Raw genomic sequence first — 22248 nt, 5'->3', positions numbered from 1 at the left:
GTCAATCTCCAATTTTAGATTTATAGTGATATTAGAGCCCTCTGATTGAAAAAATGCCCCAGAACGAAAATACTGGCCTCACAAATTGGTATTCTTGCATCCGCGCCTCATTTTATCGGTAATATCGGTCATTATCGGCGGTTGAATTCGGCGAGCCAAATTGGCGTTTGCGTTCGCACGTCCTGATTCGATCGGGCAATTTAATCAGATTGGTGAAAAATTTACTAGTCTGGATACGCCTTAAGTAGTCACGTTGAAAGTACCTAAAGCCCCCTCCAGACTATGCGCGTGAATCAGACAGCGAAATCGGCTTCGCCCGCGATTCACGCGCATAGTCTGGAGGGGGCTTATAGCATAAGCAGTGGTATTTTACTCGTTACCTTGTACGAATGTACGCACATCTTCAGTAAACAAACAGTGCGTTAATAATTTACACAATTGCTGCCTATTTAATTAGAATCATGATTTTTAGGGTTCCGTGGTCAACTAGGGTCCCCTTAGATTTAGTTTCTGTCTGTCCATCGGCCCGTCCGGCCGTCTGTCCATCCGAACAGAGGGCTTACCGCGAACCACGTTCCACGTGCCTCCCTGTCACACTAACTTAGGAATTTACAAGTGCGACAGAAGGCAACACGTCGAACGTGGTATCATCGTTAGTAAGTACCTACACATTATGCTAAACTGGACTATTTATGCCATAACAGTTTAAGCTCAAGGTTAGTTATTAATGTTATAAGTGTTAGTGTTAGGTTAACTTATTAGTTTTATAGGTATTAATGTTATGGATTATGTTGGTCCGAACTAAACAATTTTTTTTTATAACAGATTATGCCATAAAGAATTCTCAAAAGTAAAATTATGTCAAAACAAGGGGAACCATTTTTACCTACATATAAACATAGGTAGGTAATTTTAACATTCAACGCGAACCCGCACTGTGCCTACATAATTACACGGCAACCACGGAACCCAGAAGATAGCCCGACATGCTCATGGTCGGTTTTAAAATTTTGATGGCATTGATATGTAGGCCCAGTTATATTCTCTACGCATTGCGTTACATATCTACCAATAAAATTGATAACAATTGCCGTTATGAGTGAAAAAAATAAGAAAATATCCCCATTTTTAAAACAAGTAAGTGGACAAAGGTCGCGCGATAAACACTTAGATATATGTATTTACTAACTTCTGCCCGCGACTCTGTATGCGTGGAATTAGAAATTTGGGCCGCTTATTTTTTAACCCACCTATATATTATTCTTGCGTCCGCACCTCATTTTATTGGTAATATCGGTCATTATCGGCGGTTGAATTCGGCGAGCCAAATTGGCGTTTGCCTCCGCACATCCTGATTCGATCGGGCAATTTAATCAGATTGGCGAAAAATTGACTAGTCTGGATACGCTTTAAAGTTTGTATGTATTTATTCAGTGCTTCGTAACATCGTCGGTATGCTGCAGCGTCATCAGCTCTTGCGGCTGCGGCATGGGGTTCCCAGCAGTGCTCCTGCCGCAGCTGCAGGGCCCAGGGTCTAGCATCCCAATCACTCAAGACCAGGCCTCATGGATAGGTAAGCGCAGATATACACGGTGGCAAAAAAATAACTGCATTCCCGTTACCAGGGACGTTTAAGGATTTTACTGAGCAATTTTCACTATGGAAACAACCCCGACATCGCAAAAAAACATTTCTCTCCCATGGAAAATGTACCAGCCATATATGAAACATGCTTTTTTCCCGATGTCGAGGTTGGTCCCATAGTAAAAGTTGCTGCAAAACCTCTCTGGCAACGGGTATTTTTAGCCACCATGCATAGATAGTGAGGAGACCCAATAATAATAGCAGTATTCACGCCAAATGCTACATTATACATCAAGTATGAAAGCTTCCAGTATAGTGTGAACTTAGCGTAGTCGGAGTAATCATAAGTCCCAGAGTAATTTTTGCAGTTGTGAATTTAGAGACTTCTTTTATTCGACAATACATCTGTTCCTGTATTTGTTGTTTTTGCTGACAGGGTCTGTAGAAATGTTGCCGATGTTTTTGGGCAACTTCGTCGTGCCGGCGGCGATGGCGCGCGCGGGACGGCGCGCGGCTCACCTCGCCGTCATCATAGTCACACTGATCAGCTGGGCTATATTCATCCTTGCTACTAGTTATGAGGTAAACATCATCAACTGCTCCTGCCTTAGAGATATACAAGTCATCATCACAACAGCAAAAGTAATGGTCGCGCCGCCATGTTTTCCATGCTATCAGCAAAAGTTGAGATAGTCAACGAACAACTTCCAACTATCCTTATCCCTTCATGGTGTCAGACGCCATTGTGTGCATGTCTGGTCATATACCGTACTATATCTGCCCGTCTGCTGGTATCCCGCTGCGAGTCAATGTTTAGGTACTCTCTCTTGATGGAAAGATGTGTCAAAAATTGGTTCTGCACTGCTGCACTGATACTAACATATAACAATGCTTGATCATTAGACAAAGACAGGCTACAGTCGGTAAGTATCATCAACAAACTTTATGTTTATAGAAACTTCATTATTCCGTGTTTAATTGGGTGATGGTGGATTGCCCCGCCCAACCCCCAGCATATGTGGTAAAATATGCGAAATGGAGGCCGGCAGACGTGGGCATTTTTTCCCTTCCCGCTCTTGGATATCGACACATGAAGGGTCAAAAATTTGAAATCATTACGAATCAACAAACCAGTTGAGAAACTAAAATTTCCAAATCACCTTAGAAATAACGGAGCTATGCCTTTTTAAATAAGTAATTGTATTGTTCAGCAACTTAGGATGCAGTCTCGGTAAATTAGGACTTATTTATTTATTTATTTATTTAATCTTTATTGCACAAAAGAAAAATCTTATAGTACAAAAGGCGGACTTAATGCCACAAGGCATTCTCTACCAGTCAACCTTAAGGCTAAGCAGAGACTTATGATGAAAACCAATAAATGGTCAAGGGATCTCTGTAAGGAAATGTGTTTGGAGTCATTGTACCTATTTGTTCTGAATATCACTGTTTGAAGAAGTAATTTTTTGTTTGCCTCTAACTTAGTTTAGAAGTTAGTGTCACATTTATTCGTTTAAAAACATTGCTCTATTTTAGGCGATGTTGGTTGCAAGGATCCTCCAAGGTGCCGTAAGCGGCATGATGATGCCTCTCCGCTCTGTACTGGTCAGCGAGTGCTCCAGCCCGCTCTACCGCGGCGCGTTCCTCACAACTGTCTCGCTCGCACAAATCATGGGCATCATGCTAGTCCACCTCATCGGCACATTACTCAGCTACCAAATGACTGCACTCGTCTCTATGTCCTTCTCCATCATAGCTTTAATCATGACGGTATGCTCTCCCGAGACGCCCAGCTGGCTCGCGACGAGAGGTCGACACGACGAGTGCAGGAAAAATTTCATGTGGTTACGAAGCCAGGAAGAATTACAAGAGTTAGAAAATATGATACTCGCCACTAAACTGCACGAATCCAATGAAAATCACCAGCTTAAGATATTTGCTTTCGCGAAAAGGGAATTTTATAAACCCATTCTGTTAATGAGCGCATTGTTTAGCATGGTGAGTTTTACAATTGGGACATTGATGGTTGTGTATCCCATACCTCTTTTGAATGTTCTGATGAGTTCTGATGCCAATACCTCAGCTTGGATGGTAGCGTTAGACGTTCAAAGTATTATGTCTAGCATCGTCGCAGTTTACGCTGTTCATAAAATCAAAAGAAGAACTTTACTTTTTATTACCGGGGCCTTATGTGTCGGCACGCAAACAGCGATCGCTGCTTACGCCTTCGCTAAAGCAAAAGACTATCTTCCATTCGACACTATCTGGATACCCGGGACTCTCGTAAGCACGCAAATGATATGCTTATATATAGGTGTCATCCCACTAGGTCCCGTGATTGCTGGCGAAGTATTTCCGTTGCGATTTAGAAGCTACTCTGAAAGCATTAGCTTACTGTCGTTGTTTGTGACCGTCTTTGGCGTGCTGAAGACGTTTCCTGATCTTTGTTCGGCCGTGGGTGTTCATGGGACGTTAGCGTTGTACTGCATAGTTATTGTAGCGTGCATGGCAGTGGTGGGGATGCTGCTCCCCGAAACGAGTGGTCGCACACTGCAGCAGATCGAGGAACATTTCAGAGAGGGAGGCAGGTTGTTGCCAAACGAAGCTGACATAAAGGAAAATGAACCGTTAAATCGATCGCAAAGTCCAGTCAAACAATCCGCCTAAGATTCAAAAAGTCAAGAAGACTAATAATGCGTAAGCGTAATAAAGTGGTATTCAACGAATTTACTTTCTGTACTTTTAGCTGAATATACGCCTAATTAATATTATTCATGTCATTTTCTTTAAGTGAACGACTTTTATGTTATGCAGAACTGCATAGTAGAAGACTTCTATAGATGCCCTAAACTTATTTTGAACTTAAACAGAATATACACAATTGAGGAAGTATATCCTACGCCGAGTCAGACGACCCAACGGAGCCACGCTGTTACCTAATGCCAAATCTAATGTTTAATTTGTCTTTGGTTTTTATTTGTATTTTTTTTGTTGTTTTCTTGTATTCTTAATTTGTAGTTTCACAGTGCCTTAGTTTTTAGGGTTCCGTACCCAAAGGGTAAAACGGGACCCTATTACTAAGACTTCGCTGTCCGTCCGTCCGTCCGTCCGTCTGTCACCAGGCTGTATTCACGAACCGTGATAGCTATAGACAGTTGAAATTTTTACAGATGATGTATTTCTGTTGCCGCTATAACAACAAATACTAAAAACAGAATAAAATAAAGATTTAAATGGGGCTCCCATACAATAAACGTGATTTTTGACCAAAGTTAAGCAACGTCGGGAGTGGTCAGTACTTGGATGGGTGACCGTTTTTTTTTTTTTTTTTGCATTGTGGTACGGAACCCTCCGTGCGCGAGTCCGACTCGCACTTGCCCGGTTTTTTACTGTAATGGTGTGTCACTTATTTGCGTAGGTAATAAATAATATGTACCTACATATGCAAAGATCTAAATAACTGATCATAGTGATCATGATCAATTAATTGATCATAGCTCAGAGAGATCATCACAAAATCATCTCATAACAGTTGTAACTCGTAGATAGCCCCTATTTGGCCCCTTGGCCACAACTCCGAAATATCCGTCCTAGTTCCCCGGTTAGGCAGAATGCCTAAATGCATTACTCAAGTAAAAAAAAAAAAAATATTGTAGAGGGGCCTACCTTGCGCTGATCAGTGGATGCAAGGCGCTCTTAAGGCTGCTGAACAGGTACGGATGCAGTCTCTCGTGCAGTGCCAGCACATCTCTCGCACAGTCCAGTTCCGAGATGGAACGCCGCACTTGTACCGATTCTGTTGAATGCTCACGTTCTTGCCTGGAAGTAAATATTAGCAGTTTTAGCTAGTTACACAAACAAAATTTTAAATAAAAGTGTTTAAAGTAATAGGCGTTCATAATATTCAACTTGTAAATTAATGGATATTTCGGCTGGTTTTAAATATGAGTAACAAATGAAAAATATGGCGCTTAAGCCTTTGAACGCCTCAGAAGGTTTAACCTTTAACCCATTGTTTGGCAAAAACGGCTACAAACGCGTATGGTAACAATCTGGCATGTTATATCTATATATACGCCATTAATCCTGGTTCACACCGCGATTTCGTACATGAGGCTCACACCAATTTTTGTGTCTAGCAATAGTAGTGCCACGATTACTCGCGCTTGCGCCACCTGGCGGTCATATCTGTCATAATAGACGCTATACGCGTTTTGTTAGAGAGTGAACCTTCTGTACCTAGTACTACGAGTATTATTTATCCTGTGACGCCACGCCTTTGCGTATACATAGCGCCAAGGACGTGTTATACAGTAACAGCAAGTATAACAAAAACTAACCCATCATTGTCCGCGTGGTGCGCTCGCGCGTCGGGAATCGCCTGCGCCGCCCCCGCGCGGAGGTCGGGCAGCGCGCGCGCCGCGCCGAACGCGGCCAGCGCGCGCGAGCGCACGTAGATCAGCGGCCGGATTATGCGCAGCGAGTGCTCCCTGGAAATAACAGGTTATGTTAAAGAAAAACATATAAGTGGTAAGAAAAACGTAAAACATTGCACATAACCTTTCCGCCTGGTACGGTTGTCTGGAAGAGATCGCTCTTTAGCGATAAGACCGTTGTCTACCTCTACATATAATCAATTGTTCTTTTCTTTTGTATCTTTTTACTGAGGTGTGCCAATAAAGAGTACCTATTCTATCTATCTATCTACCTCGCCCTCCTGTCAATTGTAATCAAGAACACTTTATTTGATGTGGTTCTTGTTCAGGCTTCCCAAAAAAATCTTACCCATGAATCTAAGGAGGAATCGGAACTAACATTTCTGGAATCTAATAATAAGGTTCTCAACATTGGAGCTTGAAAAATACCTGACAAGAGTGAGGTGTGACTTTGTGAATTTTTTGGGAAATCTCACAAGCAATAACGAAAGTTTCCATTTAGAAAATAGGGAATGCCGTTTCCCATAGGAAATTGTTAGTGTCTGAGATGTAGATATATCGTAATTTTGAAGCTTTTCATCGCCACATCAGTAAGGACTGATTTATACGGCGCGCAAACTCGTATGCGATTTTAGTTACATTGAGGACTATTGGTTACATCCAATTCAGCCGACAGTCAAATACCGCAATGTAATGAAACACGCATGCGAGTTCTGGTACAGTTAGCCAAGAAAGTGGTCTACCACTTTTCGACTCTATCATCTGATTCATAGAGTCGAAAAGTGGTAGACCACTTTCTTGGCTGACCGTACCATGTAAATGGGCCTAAGGCACTGGTCCCACCGCGAGCTAGTGAGCTATGAGCTATCGGCTATAAACACGAACAAAAGATAATCACTCCCGTGTAAATAAAAGAGACACGGCGATACTTATAGCTCACCGCTGGGCGAGTAACTATAAATATCGCCGTGTCTCTTTTATTTACACGGGAGTGCTTATCTTTTGTTCGTGTTTATAGCCGATAGCTCATAGCTTACTAGCTCGCGGTGGGACCAGTGCCTTAAGTAATCTGTAACACAAACAATTTGGAGGTATATTAAGTACATTTGGTCGTTATATTACATCAACTTACCTCACTTTATAGTGGGGTTTGACAGCGCCGAGTACGTCGCAATGGCAGAGACTGAGCACTAAGGTGTCATTCTCCATTTCCAGTGACCCACTACAAGCAGCGTGTGGGAAATGGATATGACACTTGTATTAGAAAATTACTCTCAAGTGTGATACATTCTTATCTACTTAAATATACACTGTAGGTATTGAAAGTAGTATCAAACTTAAGTGTTTTTGATTAATGCAGCTTCGTGGGTGCAACTAACATTCCTTTATAATCTTACCTTAATTCTAAAGTGTGTTCTGATGATTAAATTGCTTCGTTACGCCTAATGGACAATCAATAACACACTAAAATCTATCATGATTATATACAGCTACTAATATAAAATCAAAACTCTTGATACTATACCTTATTTAACTCCACCGTCCCGGACGCACAACTAAGAAAATATTTTTGTTCGCACCGTTTGAGGTATCAGGTATCCTAGTTTACCTGACTCTCTATGAGCATCTACCGTCCTCAGCGCCCCATGGAAGGCGCTAGCTATGAACGCTCTCGCGGCATGGCCTAGATGTCGTGCGACGGCAGCGACACCGTCGCTATGCGCGGTTTTAATAAAAAACTACTTTACTACCTCATAAAACTCATTTGAAACAAAAATTTGACGGCCCCGGTTGCACCGCTGAGAATTATCAATGACCGCGTTTTACTGCGGTTAAATTGTGAACTTACCTGACTCGATAATGAGCTTTGACAGTCCCCAGCGCGCCGCCGTGGAACGCGCTAGCTATGAACGCTCTCGAAGCATGATCCAAATGTTGTGCTACAGCAGCTTTGCTAAAAAACTACTTTACTACCTCATAAAACTCATTTCAAACCAAAATTTGACGGTCCCGGTTGCACCGCTGAGAATTCTCAATGACCGCGTTTTACTGCAGTTAAATTGTAAACTTACCTGACTCGATAATGAGCCTTGACAGTCCCTAGCGCTCCGCCGTGGAAGGCGCTAGCTATGAACGCTCTCGCGGCATGGTCTAGATGCTGAGCGACGGCCGCGACGCCGTAGCCGTGAGCGGCCGCCGCCGCGTACGCGCGCCGCCGGACCGCGTGCGACGCCCAGCGGTGGAGCTCTGCGCGGTTGCTGTTACGCCCTGAAATACAAAGGGTTAACTGTTAGGCCAAAAACGTTATTAGGTATATCAAGTCTACGAAAAAACCCTAGATGCCACGATATCATGTGGCATTCGTAAGTACAGATCGCAATTCGTAATAAATAGATCCGCAAAAATGTTGTTCTAGACTGGTTACTATTATATATGTTCATTTGAAAATTTACTGTGAATTAAGCACAAATAACTTGAAAAACAACACTATCACATTTGTTTCGTCACTGACTCAATATTATATAATATATCTTCATTTGAAAATTTACTTTGAATAGGATTAATAACTTGAACAACAACACTATAACTTTTGTTTCGTCACTGGGTGGGGTCGTGGGGTCTGAGGCACTTCGTAAATCAAACTAGCAAGCTTTCTGATTAACCTAAAATTGATAAATAACCAGCAATTCTCAAGACTTTTTGAAGTGCCTAGCTAAAAGCTATATTGAATCTTAGATTAGTGAATGAAATCCTTCGTAAGATCCTGTGTTGTTGAACAGTGTCCCTTACATATAATTGATCGAACTAACTCCAAAAAAAATATTCAAAAGGTGTCGGAACGTCTGATAGGTGTGTCGGGGGACCACAGTCAAAGCGGGCTCCTTCTTTGCGCAAAGCTTGAGTCTGGCGGTGCAAAATCAGGTCAGCATTCTGGGGTCTATCGGCCCGATTCGAACTTTGACGTTTTTTATTTGAAGAAACATCACATTTGACACTGACATATCTAATACATATCGATTCCAGTTCTATTAACTGACGTATCTTAAAGTTCGAAGACCAGTAAGTTGGAAACAGGGGATTTGAGGGAGTTTGTTTTTATATTTAGTTGTATTTTAGTTTTAGTCCCTTTAGGTTTTAAGGTTTAGTTTTAACTTACTCTGCGAGTCCTCATCGTCCAGCTTGTCCTGGTATATGAGTTTCACGCCCAGGGTCCGGCAGTACGCCATGAGGTGCAGCGGGTCCACGTCCGAGTTCGACTCGTGCACGAATAGCGCTCCTGAAATTTATAATGGAACTTCTTTACCACCACAATAATGGTCTACAACAGTTACCTATAGACCGCGGGCCAGGAACAAATATCGCCAGTCATCGCCTCCCGCTTGATACTTTGTCAGATGATAGTTTAGATGCTATCATGGATTAAAAAATAGTCAGCAGTGTATCACGGTGGAAAGACCGTCAGTTAATCACATGAACATGTAATTTTTTTATGGCAATAATAAAAGTTACTATTCTTCTAAATCTGAACGAGAAATAACGACACTGGATTAATTTAAGGATGTTAGATGAGCTATATCTACTAAGTAAAATGACAAAATTTTACGTATTTACTATTTTAACTGATTTCCATTGGCTAACAAGATCTGTCGAGTGGACGCACGGCAAAAGCTAAAATGCTGTAGGTCGTCCATTAACTAAGGAGAGTAGCAAATAGTGCAAGAAGCTTATAAAATATACTGGCTGCAGAAGAATTTTGGTTAAAACAAGCTGATAGGTGTTACTTATGTATTTCAAGACCACAGGGTCTTCAGGGTCAGGGTCAAGGAACAGTCCTTGACTTGTAAAAATACTTACCGATGCTAAAGTGCGTGCCCTTGGACCTCGCATAGAACTGGTACTGATGCATGGTGTGGAGAAGCGCGATGGAGTCCCGGCCTCCTGACAGGCACACCAGCACCTTGTCGCCCGCTCGGATCATGTTGTATTCTTGAATCGCCTGGAATTACAAGAGTTTGTGTTCATTTCTGGTTTAGTTGGTAGCTAGGCGATCTTCACACTGATGCCGCAAATTTTGATAGCTATAACTGAACAGCGCTCATAGGTATGCACATGACGTGCGCTTACCTAAGTGTCGCATCTTTGCAGTTTATATTTGGCTAACTTCGGTGAAAACGTGATTTTTGCCGTGTAGGTTGCGTGACCCATCTACCGCGCCGCATACTTAAGGGTGCATGGTATTTCTCCTATCCAATTTCTTTGTCCAATGTGTATCTCACTTAAAGAGAATGAGACGCAATGACAAAGAAATTTGACAGGTGGAATACCAACCCTAAGAACTTTTCCAAATAGATTCGCTACTAAAAGCATTGTTTGCAGTCTAGGGATACGTTCTTTCAATCTTTACTCAAAGAACGTAGGTATCCTTTTGTCATCTCTGTGGTGGGTCTCACCTCAACCGTGGGCTTCCACACATCCTTTGGAGGGCAATGCCACTTGCCCTCGTCGTCCAAAGTGAAGTCGGGTAGCGACGTATCGGAGCACGCACTGCTGTCGTCCTGCTCTGACTCCTCCCAGCAGCACTCAGGCTTGAACAAGCTGCTGTGGAAGAGGAAAACAGAAGATTTAAATAAAGTCGATATAATTCTGCAAGTATCGCTCGGGCTGAAGCAGAAAAGCGGTTACATATGCTGGCCAAACACTTAAAATTCTGCCATTTCTGCCGGTTTATCAGGTTCGCAAGTCGCCGTGGCTATTTTTGCTCAGCGTTGCATTTTGAAATAATTTAATTGCCATGGTTACTCGATATATTGTCTGTGGTAGTACCTAATAGCAACGAATTAGAGCTCATTATATAGGTAAAGCGTTATGTTATTGCTATAAAAACTAAGATGGGTTAAGGAACTCGCGGAACGCTCTAGGCTACTAATAAGAAAATAATAGAAAGCCAAAACAATAACGTTTATTCCAAAGGCCACTGAGATTTAGCCTTGACATCCACTGAGATCATCAGCCAGGTCACAAGTCTAGATCAAATTTGACTTCTGGCAATTTATCCTCTTAGGATTTAAGAATAAGAATAAGTATAATATTTATTGGTAGAGAAAAGTGCCTTTATGGTTTCATTAAGACGTTGCCTTCAGAAACAATTTGCAAAGAAAGATAAACAAAGGGCTGCCAAATGCAGAACGTATTTATCAAGAACCAAACTAACTACATAGATGTTTACTGTTCACGAAGCTCAGACACGTTGGAATTGGAACAACCAAGAATAAAAAAATGAAAGAAAAATCAGATGATCTCAGTACACATCACGCTCTCTGCATAAAGGGCAGTATTAGTGATTCCCTCACCCTTTCTCAAAGAGCTCGTCCCGCGAGTCCCTCTGGTCGGTCCCGTAGCCGCTCGACCCGCTCGAGCGCGAGCTGTTCTCGGAACCGCTCGACGCGTTCGAAGATCGGCTCGACCGTTTATCCTTACATCTGCAACGGGGAACACTTCGACTTAGAAGCTGCTATGGGGTTGTGCACAAATCACGCGAGATGTTTTCGGCTCCTTTTTGACCCCCAGACTCCTTGGTGATATTGGGTGAGGTTTTAGGCTACCCCTCCTCCCCCACTTGTATTTTTTTGATTTTTTTTACCCGACCGGTCAAAGCCACGCGCTCCAAAATTTCGTAAAATAGACTCGCTACCTATTTTGAGAGCGAAGTGACCGAAAAAAAGTGATTTGTACACAAGCCCTATTGTAGAATAATGGACCGCAGTAGGACGGACGATATGGTAACATTTTTTAGGGGAGTCCGTTGTAAAGGTCAGCGAGAGATCGATTACTGTCTTGGTTTAAAGGAAAAAACCTATGCTTAAATGTAGGCATTTCAACAAACTGTAATTAGGTATATTGATGAATTTGAACATCATTGAAAGGGTCTAGCCGCAATCCTACAGTGAAACTGCCCCTGGCTGAAGTGTATACCTTTCTTAGGTGCGTTAATTTGTCGTATTATAAGATATCTTTTTACCAAATTCCAAGCCTAGAATCTCCTTGGTTTGGCCAAAAAAAAATTTTTTTTAAAACGTTTTTATTTTTTTGTCCCTAAACTAGTGGTTCGATTGTTTTGAAATTTGGATATTACATGCACTTAATAGCAGCATTTAATTTTCAGCTTAAATCCAGCTAAAAATCCAGCTTCTTACTTGTTTACACTTCAGCCAGGGGCAGTTTCACTATTGGATTGCGGCCAGACCCTTTAGATAAGTTATTAAACACTGAAATGAAGCACCATAATATTCAATAAGTAGGTAATTATTACTACATTTATTTTCATTCACATATGTACGTTCATCGTAAAATGCGTAGTAGGAACGTTTTCTCGATAATGTTTTGTAATTTAACCGAGTCGAATCAATTTTTTTGAACACCAAACAGTCGAATTAATTTCAATCGATATTCCTCCGTGGAACAACAATAGCGCGCAATAATATTGAAATGCAGTTATGGCTCTACAAATAAGATTGTGGCAGATATTTTTGAGCGATTCGTTGTGTAAGATATTGCAGGTACCTACATAAGAAATACGTATTTTACCAAGTACGGCAAATGTACCTACAGATTCCGATATTCGTCTTCGATAAATAAGTAAAGTCAAATATGAGTAGATAGGTAAATAAATTACAATCGCCTAGTGGAATATCTGAATTCGTCAATCATTAAATTAATTCAAAAGAAATCAAATCAGACCAATAAGATCTTTCTCGAATGGTCGGCGAAGGTCGAGCGGCTTGGCGCCGGCACGCCGATAACGTTGGCACTGCCATTTGGCACCGCTGGCTGAATAGAAATAGTTGGGATTGCCAATAGATGCATTCTGGTTATGATAGAGCTAATACTGCTCTATCTACTGGTGCTGATGCGCCTCGCACTGATTGCTTGAGAAATCTCTTTTGTTATTGATCCAAAAAATCTCATAATTTTAATTTAATTCATATCGATATTATTATTCTTTAGATTATAATTTCGGTATTTTCGGACATCACGTTATCAAAAATATACTTCCTATACAATACAGGTACATAGAGTTAGACCAAGAAAAGTTTGCAGCGACTTTGATAGCACACGCAGTTATTTTCATACGTCAAACTTCTATGAAATTATGACGTATAAATGACACTTGCACTGCGTATGGTATCAAAATCGCGGCAGACTTTTCTTGGTCTAACTTTATAATCTTGCCTAAATGCCGACCGAAGTTTTACCAAAGTACCTATGGTCGTCATTTATCCTTTCTTCCGCTTCGATTAACCCTTACATAATTAACAAAATTGTCTACTTTCACACTCTAATGAAAAAAAAAAACGTTTTTATTTACATTTTTATACAAACATGAAAAAGAATTGCCAACAAGTTGATAATGTAATGCTCGGATAATAGAACTTAGTTGTTGGAAAGATACTTACATATCTCGATCTTTCAGACATCTATGTTATAATATAATGAGCCTCATTGTCTGTCTTGCTCATCAACATAATTACATGAACATTAAAATGTGTAGCGGAACAAAAGGATAAAAGACAAAGTCAGAAAGATAATTTGTCCGTAGTCTAGCGTAATAAATTGTGAAATGAAGCATACCAGACCGCCTGACGGATTGCCAACAATCACAGAAGCTAATTTGCTTTGAAATTGACACTGGCTAAAACTATTGCCAAGTTTTACAACGAGAGTATTAATCTTTGACTAACGGTTTTTTCTTATCGATTAACATTTTGTCAGATTAATACATTTTTACGTCTTCATGTCCCCAAGAAAAGACAATCAAGCCTGACAGGTTTGCTCGAGACTTTTTCGATCGACCCAATGTTTGTACGGGAAGAGAAGGGTAGGTACTTAAAGTACAAAACAACCAAGCAATATTATCTCAAATCTAGTTATAAGACTTATAAGACCAATTAAACTGACCTGTCTTTATTCTCCTGGTCGTCAGGTATGTCAAAGACCACTCTTCCTTCAGCAACCACTTCACTGTATCTCTTGGCGGAGCGTCCGTGGTCACCTGAACACACTGGCACCCCCTCGATGATGTCTGGCACCTCGCTTTTGTCATGTTTTTGGCACATTCTCAGTCTACCTTGCAGCTTCTTGGTTTTGTTGGTTGTTGTTGGGTCAGAAGACGTTCGCCATTTTACTGTAAAAATAATTTCAAATTAATATCACAATGTCGCATAGGTTATCCGTTCATGCGGTCAAAAGATAAAACAATAAAATCTTGTCGTTCAAAAGCATTTTGATCAATAAAATGCAGAGCAAAACTGGACAACAACTGTACAAAACTAGATTTCATAAAAACAATGAATGGCACTTGTAACAAAGCCATAGCGTAAATTGATTGCTGTTTTGATTGATTTATATTACTAGAATTTTCTACCGTAAATTCTTGCTAAAATATCAACACTTACCGAACTCTAAATATGAATCAGTCTCAGTGTAACACATGTTAATTCCACTGTCTTGTGAGCTGACTGAAGGATTTTGGCACCAATGTTTTTTGACAGAACAATGTCTACAGGTCGTGTCTGTGCAAGCTTCGTCGTCAGAGAGTTTGTTTGAGCTTATCGACTTGGGCATGTTTGGGGAGTTCTGTGACGTCACCACCTGGATAATAGTTTCTGGCGTTGAAGTTTCACTGGAGTTAAAGGAAATATTGTGCGGGCCCGAAGCTTCGTGCAGAGGTGTACACTGAGCAGATTTTGGCGATGGCGAGGATGGCGATCTTTTGAAGCATCTATTTTCTTCTTCCATATCCAACTGAGTCGGCAGAACAGGGCTTGTAGGGCACTTTCTCAAACACTGCGATGTTCTTTTCAAATCTAATCCTAACTCCGGCCCAGATCCTATCCTCTTTCTCCCCGTTTGTGAAGGTGAACTCTTTCTGGAACTATTTCCGGTGTATTCAGGTGATATCATCTCGTCAACCTGATTAACCATTTCCCTGATCTCGCTCTTGACTTCAGAAGCCATTTCCTTTGACATTCCCATTAGATACTCAGCTACATCCATCACTGATACAGAATTCCTATCACTCTGACTAGAAATTGAGTTTATACTAACATTCGACTGATCAAGCGCTTCAGAATTTTCCAAAATATCATCTACCCTGGATATTACTTCGCGGATTTCTGACTTAATCTCAGTACATATATCTTTTGTCATCTCTTTGACATAGGCCTGGAGATCCTCAGATGTCTGCGATGTCAAAGACGTCGTTGGAGATGAGCGTCCAAGCTGACTACAGTCAGATGTGCTGCTTTGAGTACTAAAAGGAAATACTGGAGGTGAGATCATGGGATCATCCAACGATTGGAGATCAGTCTGACTCCCGCAGTTGCAGAAACTAATTTTCTCAGTGATACTGCTTGGACTAGTTTCCTTCAACCCGAGGTTCAGTTTTGTTTGGGCACTGAATGCTACAGCAGGGCTATCTGATCCTAAACTATAGCATCTCGATCGAATCAACAGAGGCTGTGCTGACTGCGGACACAGGCGAAGAGGCGATATTGATTCTCCAACAGCAAACTTAACTGGATGCGACGTCGGAGTACCTTCTTCCTTCGGCGGCGTCTCTCTAAGGCTAGACTCTCTTGAATAGAACTTTTGTTTCTGCTTTAATCTAAATATCTGACAGTCGTCGATAGCCGAAAGACTGAAGTGACGCGGCGAAGAACCTAAGATAGGAGATGAGGTGATATTAGCTCTCGTGTGTAGACTCTTTCTGGCCCCGGTGTATCCGGAAGGATCAAATGGCACAATATGCTTGACATTCGCTGACCGCCCCAGAAGAAGGTCATGGGCCTCTTTGGGTAACATGAACCAGCGCAGATAGTCGATCCGCGGGTTGAAACTGACTTCCGGCTCGGCTGTCGAACATTTCATTGCCAATTTCCTTGCCCGGTTGAATAGATTTCTGGCAGTTTGCAAGCATTCTGTGTACGTTTGCGGGAATATTCCAGGACCTGAAATAACCGTTTACATGTTTAATGATTTACAAACAATGCGGCTAATAAACAGTCGCTGACATAATTAGCGTAGATATAAACATTCCCACAATCATTACGCGTCATTGTGTGCTTACCCGAGACTCTTCTTTCGTTGGCCGTAACTTTTCCGTCATTGAACCTCAATGAATACAGGGATTTTCTGTCTCTTAGTGTGGAGCATGTGTGGTGTTTCCACTGTCCCGTCTGCGGGTTCACCACGTATTGCGGCAATATCTTCCATCCTTCAGTAGCAACCATTTTCAATGCCTCAAGGACGAACGCCAATTCGCTATCGGACATGAAGTATTGTAGAGAGACCCTGCAGAAGCCAGGCCTGAGGTGCTCGTTGTGTATGGGTACATCAGGAAGCTTGACAGCGCTTAGTTTCCTCACTCGTGCTATCTCCTTTTGTCTGTAAGATTAGCGAATTATTAACTACCTGGATGTGAGCCAAAACTACATTCATCTGAATAATAGACAGTGTTTAGTGATGTACTAAGTAAATTTCCCTGTCGTCCTAATATTTGTTTTAATGTTATGTTAGCTAAATATTTTCGGCACCTTAAAGCCGATCGAAAAAATGCGAACAATGACCACGGTTAAAACAATATTAACTTTGCGTTGTTTGCAAACTCAAATCATTTGGGAATTATTTTCAAACTTATATAAACATCTGCAAACACCAAGCCGGTACGTGTCGAACCTATGACAATCTTAGGTGCGAGATGTTCAAACCTTAATTGAAATCATATTGTGTTAAAGTCACTGCTAAAAATACTCTACTCACGTTTCGACATGCAGCAGTTTCTCATATTCCTTCAACAGTTGGTCATCAATGCCCAGTATATCCGAGCCGTAGTTCAGGTTACTGTCGAGCCCTCCCCTGGCCTGGATACCGAACACGTCGTTCAGGACCGCGCACACGAAGTTGTGGTGGAGGAACGTGCCGCGAGGATGCTTCACCATGAGGGAGAAGATGGGCAGACGGCGGGCGGTCGGAGACTCGCTGCCGAGGAGGATCAGCTCAGGAATGTTCTTGATGTGGGATAGGACTTGTCTGCAACAGAAGAAACAGGAATTTAGGAAAATTAAGCTTAACGGAAAGTTCAGGCAAAGTTTACGAATATTAAGACACTTTCGGCGCGATTCGCGGGAAATTAATTAGAGATTAACTAGATATAACATATGTGACGTTCCCCGGATAAAGGTACCTTATGGCGGCTGGCGCTTACGTCGCATAGCGCTTCAATAATATTATTGCGGCGCCACTAAGGTATCTAGTTAATCTCTAATTCATTTCCCGAATGGCGCCGTTTGGGTCTTGACGTACCTACTAAAAACAACAACTTGGACAACTACCTATATACAAGTGTTAGTGGATCCTTAAGTTTGTTTTAAACTAAATTAAGTCTGTTGATTCTAGTTAAACCATCCTTCGAAGTCCTCAGACCACTAGATAAGGACATTTTATACAATTAATAATTTAAAAGTATCTAAAAACTCTAAGACTCCTAAGATTCCGTGTGGTCTTAATTTATATGCAACAGTATCGCTCCTCAGAAATTCAATGCAAACTTACTGAATGGATGCGGATATGGCTGCGGCTTGGCAGGATATTGGCAAGTATCGTGATGAGAATGGAAAGCTTATTAGGTATCTGCTTGAGTATTCTTATTGAGATCTAAATATCACACATCATACGATCAACAACATGATAGTGGTCGATACACTTGTTAAGCACGGTTCTGTTATTATACGTATAGAAGATTTTTTTATGAAAGCAGAACCAGGCGTGGCTCACTCCGCGATTTCGTCGCTTTGCTACAGGTAGCTAAAAGTGCATCCGTTCGGCCCCAATTTTGGGGTTTGCCATAAGCCGCGCGTGGCGCTATCGGCACCTAGCGGCCATATCTGTGCTGATCGTAACAGACGTGTTTTGTTAGGGAGTGAGTCTTTTGTACCTAGTACTATTATTTATTCTGTGGCAGAACTAAGAAAGTATTGGCTGTGTGAAAACTGCGTGTTGAGGGAAATAGTGACAGCAATGTATGGCAAAATGTTAACTGTCGATGGCCTATGGAACGACTTTCTCATAGAATTTGATAGCCGGTAGTTATCTAAATAATAAGTGATAACTAACAATAAGATATACCCACCAGAGGCTTTGAAAAACGTAAAGAGTAAGTATAAAAATAATGTGAACTAGTACGAAGGCGATAAAAACACCTATTCATAAACTAGTGCATTAATTGTAAGTACATAATTGTTTGGTAATGAGGTAAACAACTACAAATACCAACCTCATTGTAACTATTGTTACGCGTTAATAATTATAAAGTGGATCTGTGCAACCATTGTACTCGTATCGGCTCTTAGGCAACGTGTGGCTGATAAGGAAATACAAATAGTTTGTTTCAGTTTTATTTTATTGTTCGTCACAATAAATATTATTTGCTTACATTTGAACATTTTGACTAACGTTTACTACAGTAATGAACAGGGGTAAACAATATACATATAAAAATATGTCATTTATTTCAAACCGAAATGCAATCACAATGTTAAATGTTGGCATTTTCCCCAGCAAAAATAAATATTTACCTAGTGTAATTGGGAAAGATCTCCGGTTACTCACCATTATTCAATAACTACAGTATATGCATTGAAGTTAATTGAACCTTCATAAAACTTATTGCCAAAGGAGATACTCATAGTCATAGTCTACCGTTACCTACACTGTTGTTTATGACATGAGATATAATCAAATGTCTAGACTTCTAGAGTACCTACTGATCTACTGATAACAATCTTGTTGATACCCTTGGATAACATGCCTAATTTCAAACCCAGGAACAACTTTTCCAATTTAAATTCAAGCCAAGCCTATCTAAACTAGTTGTAGACTGGAGATTTAAATCTTTGTAATTTGGAGATGTCAGCTCTTGGATGGTAGCCAACCTACCGCGAATTTAAAATGGCTCATGTACACCCAACTGCAAAAGTGCATGGCCTATTTATGAATGAATTCCATGTATAAGTAATGCCTCTATGCACTTTTGTAGCTAGTTGCACATTGAGTTCTGTCCTGTATATGATATTTCAACAGGGAGGTACTAGGATTAGGACCTATCGGAAAAAGACTTGGTAACGTTTTTTTTTTTAAATTTAAACATTGGTATTATGATGCATATCTGCATCGTAAACATAATATATTTTGTGTAAATGCAATATGTATTCTGCAATGCTGAGTGGTCTACTTTTCAAGGCGTCCTGGGATAGTAAGTCAAAAATATTAAACTCTTTGGGTTCTGATTCAGTACTTTAAGGGGCCCACTGATTAACAGTCCGCTGGACGGTATCGGCCTGTCAGTTAGAACAAAATTTTGACAGTTCCGAACAAGTGACAGGCCGATACCGTCCGGCGGACTGTTAATCAGTGGGCCCCTTAAACCAGTAGTAGAGTAGATCGTGCCTACTTATTTGTGTTGCAAGTTAGCGCAAATCTGGCATACCTATGTTAGTTTATTACAGACACATAAATACCTACCTAAATACCTATGATATCGCTAATGGATTTCATCTAATAAGTAAAGAAATACACCTATAAGATTAACACTACAATAACCCGTGCAACATGTCCGTGCCATGTCAATGGCATTTAAACTGTTCAAAGAACTATTGAGAAAATCTTCCGGCTACTGCTACGATCACATAAATATTGGCACGGCGGGAACGCATGAGCATCCTTAAGTCGATACTAGACATGCGTAAGAGTATTTTTTATAAGGACTTTAAGATATAACCCGTGGAGTACCATAGTTTCAGACGTGTGACATTAAGTCCATTTGGGTCATAGCGAAGCGACTCATTATCAGACGTGTTACCACAGATCAATATGGTTAATAGTTATTTGTACAACAAGAGATCAAAGTTTGATATTTCTTCGAGTGCTTATTTTGAGTCCCGTGCAAGCGAAAGATTCTATAATATATTCTGAGTGAGACAAAATGACTCAGTGAGCAAAATCGCATTTTGCTCACTGTTTTCAAGAAGCAAAGTACCCTTGTTCGAGCTGCTGAGGTGAAAAATTTCTTTGCATTAACTTGTTCGCCGGGTTAAATTTGTACTTACAGCTTTATTACGAACTCGCCCAAAACGTGCGACTGAAGAGAATTTGATCATCAATCATTTAAAGTGCGCATCGATAACCGCGTTTCGACAAAAAAGGTAGTTATGAATATTTTAGTCTATACTTTGATAGAACGCCACGTCGCTTTTTACAAGCTTTTATTGAAATTGTTATTTTCAATAAATTTCTTGTCAGAAAGATGGGAAGATCAAAAATGCTGACTTGACTTCGTGGATTAAATAGTCCAAAAGCGGAGAAGAAATTCCAGAGAAAAAAGATAACTCGAAGAGGATGGATAACGAGAGTTTGCCGTGTGGCTATGGCTATTAAGATTTATCTTAGTCAAGATCTATCAATGTTTCAAGATACATAATATGTGTGAACCCAGCATTATAAGAATCGCTCAGTGAACTATTAACATTCTCATTGATTATTCTTCCTACATCAGTGGCCTTGGCTCCAACACATTTAAAACTACTGTTACATTTAATGTAACTACATTTATAACCCTACTACTACTACCTTAGCAAATCGAGATCGGGTCTAGTTCAAACTATTAGTTCGAACGTGAAACTTGCGTGAGCAAGGTCAGTGGGCGAAACAAATTGATTGTAAATATTGTAATCGCAATGATAATAATTAATAACGTTTGAGACGTCTGATTAATAACTATTTTAGATGTACCTATTTATTTGTATGTATACTTATTGTAACTAATAAATTTAGGTTTAGGTTAAACATTTAGGTTTAGCAGGTAACGTATGTATTGTAGATACAAAAAATACGATTGTGAGACAGCAACTTATTTATTAATCAACGAAGAACTTGATCCGGTTCAGTGACTCCGAGAAAATTGTAGCATTGATAGATGTTCCAATGTATCGAAAGGTTTCACTTAATTACAACCCTAATGGCTTTGAATCTGAACACATGCGTGCGTGGATTGCAAGTCTTCAATTGAACACCATTTCATAGAGCGATCGTCGTTATTTTCCCGTGGCTTAGAATGTATCGAAAAGTATAATAGTCACGGACTTTTAACAAGCTTGAGAGAACATAGCACTCGTAAAAAGGAAAATTTTGACAAAAAGCTAGTCCCTATCGTACATACGTTAGTTTGTTAAAAAGCGTGGGTCAAATCTTGGATGCAAAATTTGACACATTTCCCGATTTCCGATTGAACTGAATTTTTTTGCATATACTCGTCCTTATTTTGAATCGGATGACAATGCAATACTTATTATGATGAAATGGAGCTGATCTGGTGATGGAGAGGACTCACAGGGACATGGGAACTCTTGTGATAAAACAACGCAAATTTAGTGTTTGTGGTTGTTAGAATTGTCTCGATGAGTATAGTTGCCCGTTGAAAGAAAAGTACAGTCAGCGATATTTAAAATCTTGTTACAATTTTTTTTTTGCCAAAAACTTATATCAACAATATCCATCATCATCATCATCATCAATATCCATCGTAGGCCACGTCTACGCCTCGGCTAGTCTGTGGCCATGAGTAAGCCCATCCATAAAAAAAAAATATCATTGCTTCGATAGTGGAGTGGAAAAGTAGGATGGATAATCTATGACGCACTTCTAGCTGTGTGGGAGTGCATTTGCATGAATAAACGTTAACTTTACATACCCATTAAATTAAGTATTTAAATAGCAGAGTGCCCAGTTGCAGAAACTAGATTCAACGGACTGATTTTATGCTAAAACTAGCGGAGGGAAAGAACTCTGGCAAACTAGTGGCAAACGGGATCCTATCATGAACCGTGATTCTGTTGCCGCTATTGTTATAGTACTAAAAACATAATAAAATAAATATTTAAGTAGGGCTCCCATGTTACAACAAAGGTGATTTTCTGATAATGGTACGGAACCCTTCGTGCGCGAGTCCGACTCGCACTTGGCCGGTTTTTTTCATTTATTTAACGGGACAATGACGTGATTGCATGTACTATCAAAATATTTTATTATATTCACAATGTCTAGGGAACCCCACCACACTATTGTATGTAACACCCGAACTGTTTCATCTCATGTTTACGTCACTGCGTTCTATTTC

General features: G+C 40.5%; 2 protein-coding genes across 2 annotated transcripts in view; one reads left to right on the top strand and one right to left on the bottom strand.

Annotated features, from left to right (window-relative positions):
* The window catches only part of LOC134670743 (uncharacterized), a 107769-nt gene that overhangs the window by 2256 nt on the left and 83265 nt on the right, over positions 1-22248 (bottom strand). The window contains exons 6-16 of the mRNA XM_063528560.1: positions 16839-17108; positions 16147-16463; positions 14474-16027; positions 13977-14202; positions 11372-11500; positions 10472-10619; positions 9876-10017; positions 9178-9297; positions 8093-8288; positions 5921-6074; positions 5251-5429 (exon numbers count right to left, since the gene is read on the bottom strand). Of these exons, the coding sequence (XP_063384630.1) occupies positions 5251-5429; positions 5921-6074; positions 8093-8288; positions 9178-9297; positions 9876-10017; positions 10472-10619; positions 11372-11500; positions 13977-14202; positions 14474-16027; positions 16147-16463; positions 16839-17108 (3435 nt within the window). The remainder of the gene's footprint in view (positions 1-5250; positions 5430-5920; positions 6075-8092; positions 8289-9177; positions 9298-9875; positions 10018-10471; positions 10620-11371; positions 11501-13976; positions 14203-14473; positions 16028-16146; positions 16464-16838; positions 17109-22248) is intronic.
* LOC134670850 (facilitated trehalose transporter Tret1-like) lies at positions 390-4366 on the top strand. The gene is made up of 4 exons (XM_063528669.1): positions 390-406; positions 1416-1592; positions 1953-2166; positions 3121-4366. The coding sequence occupies exons 1-4, from the start codon at positions 390-392 to the stop codon at positions 4249-4251; spliced, it is 1539 nt and encodes a 512-aa protein (XP_063384739.1). The 3' UTR covers positions 4252-4366.

The sequence above is a fragment of the Cydia fagiglandana genome, chromosome 14 (assembly GCF_963556715.1).
Source record: "Cydia fagiglandana chromosome 14, ilCydFagi1.1, whole genome shotgun sequence".
Classification (NCBI taxonomy): Eukaryota; Metazoa; Arthropoda; class Insecta; order Lepidoptera; family Tortricidae; genus Cydia; species Cydia fagiglandana.
Note: the sequence above shows the minus strand (reverse complement) of the source record. Positions and strands in the feature narration are given on the sequence as shown.

Excerpts from the sequence above, each read along its gene's own strand:
- LOC134670850 (XM_063528669.1), top strand. Across the intron at positions 1,593-1,952 it reads GGTAAGCGCAGATATACACG|TTGTGAATTTAGAGACTTCT; the intron begins GTGGCAAAAAAA and ends TAATTTTTGCAG. Across the intron at positions 2,167-3,120 it reads TCCTTGCTACTAGTTATGAG|GCGATGTTGGTTGCAAGGAT; the intron begins GTAAACATCATC and ends GCTCTATTTTAG.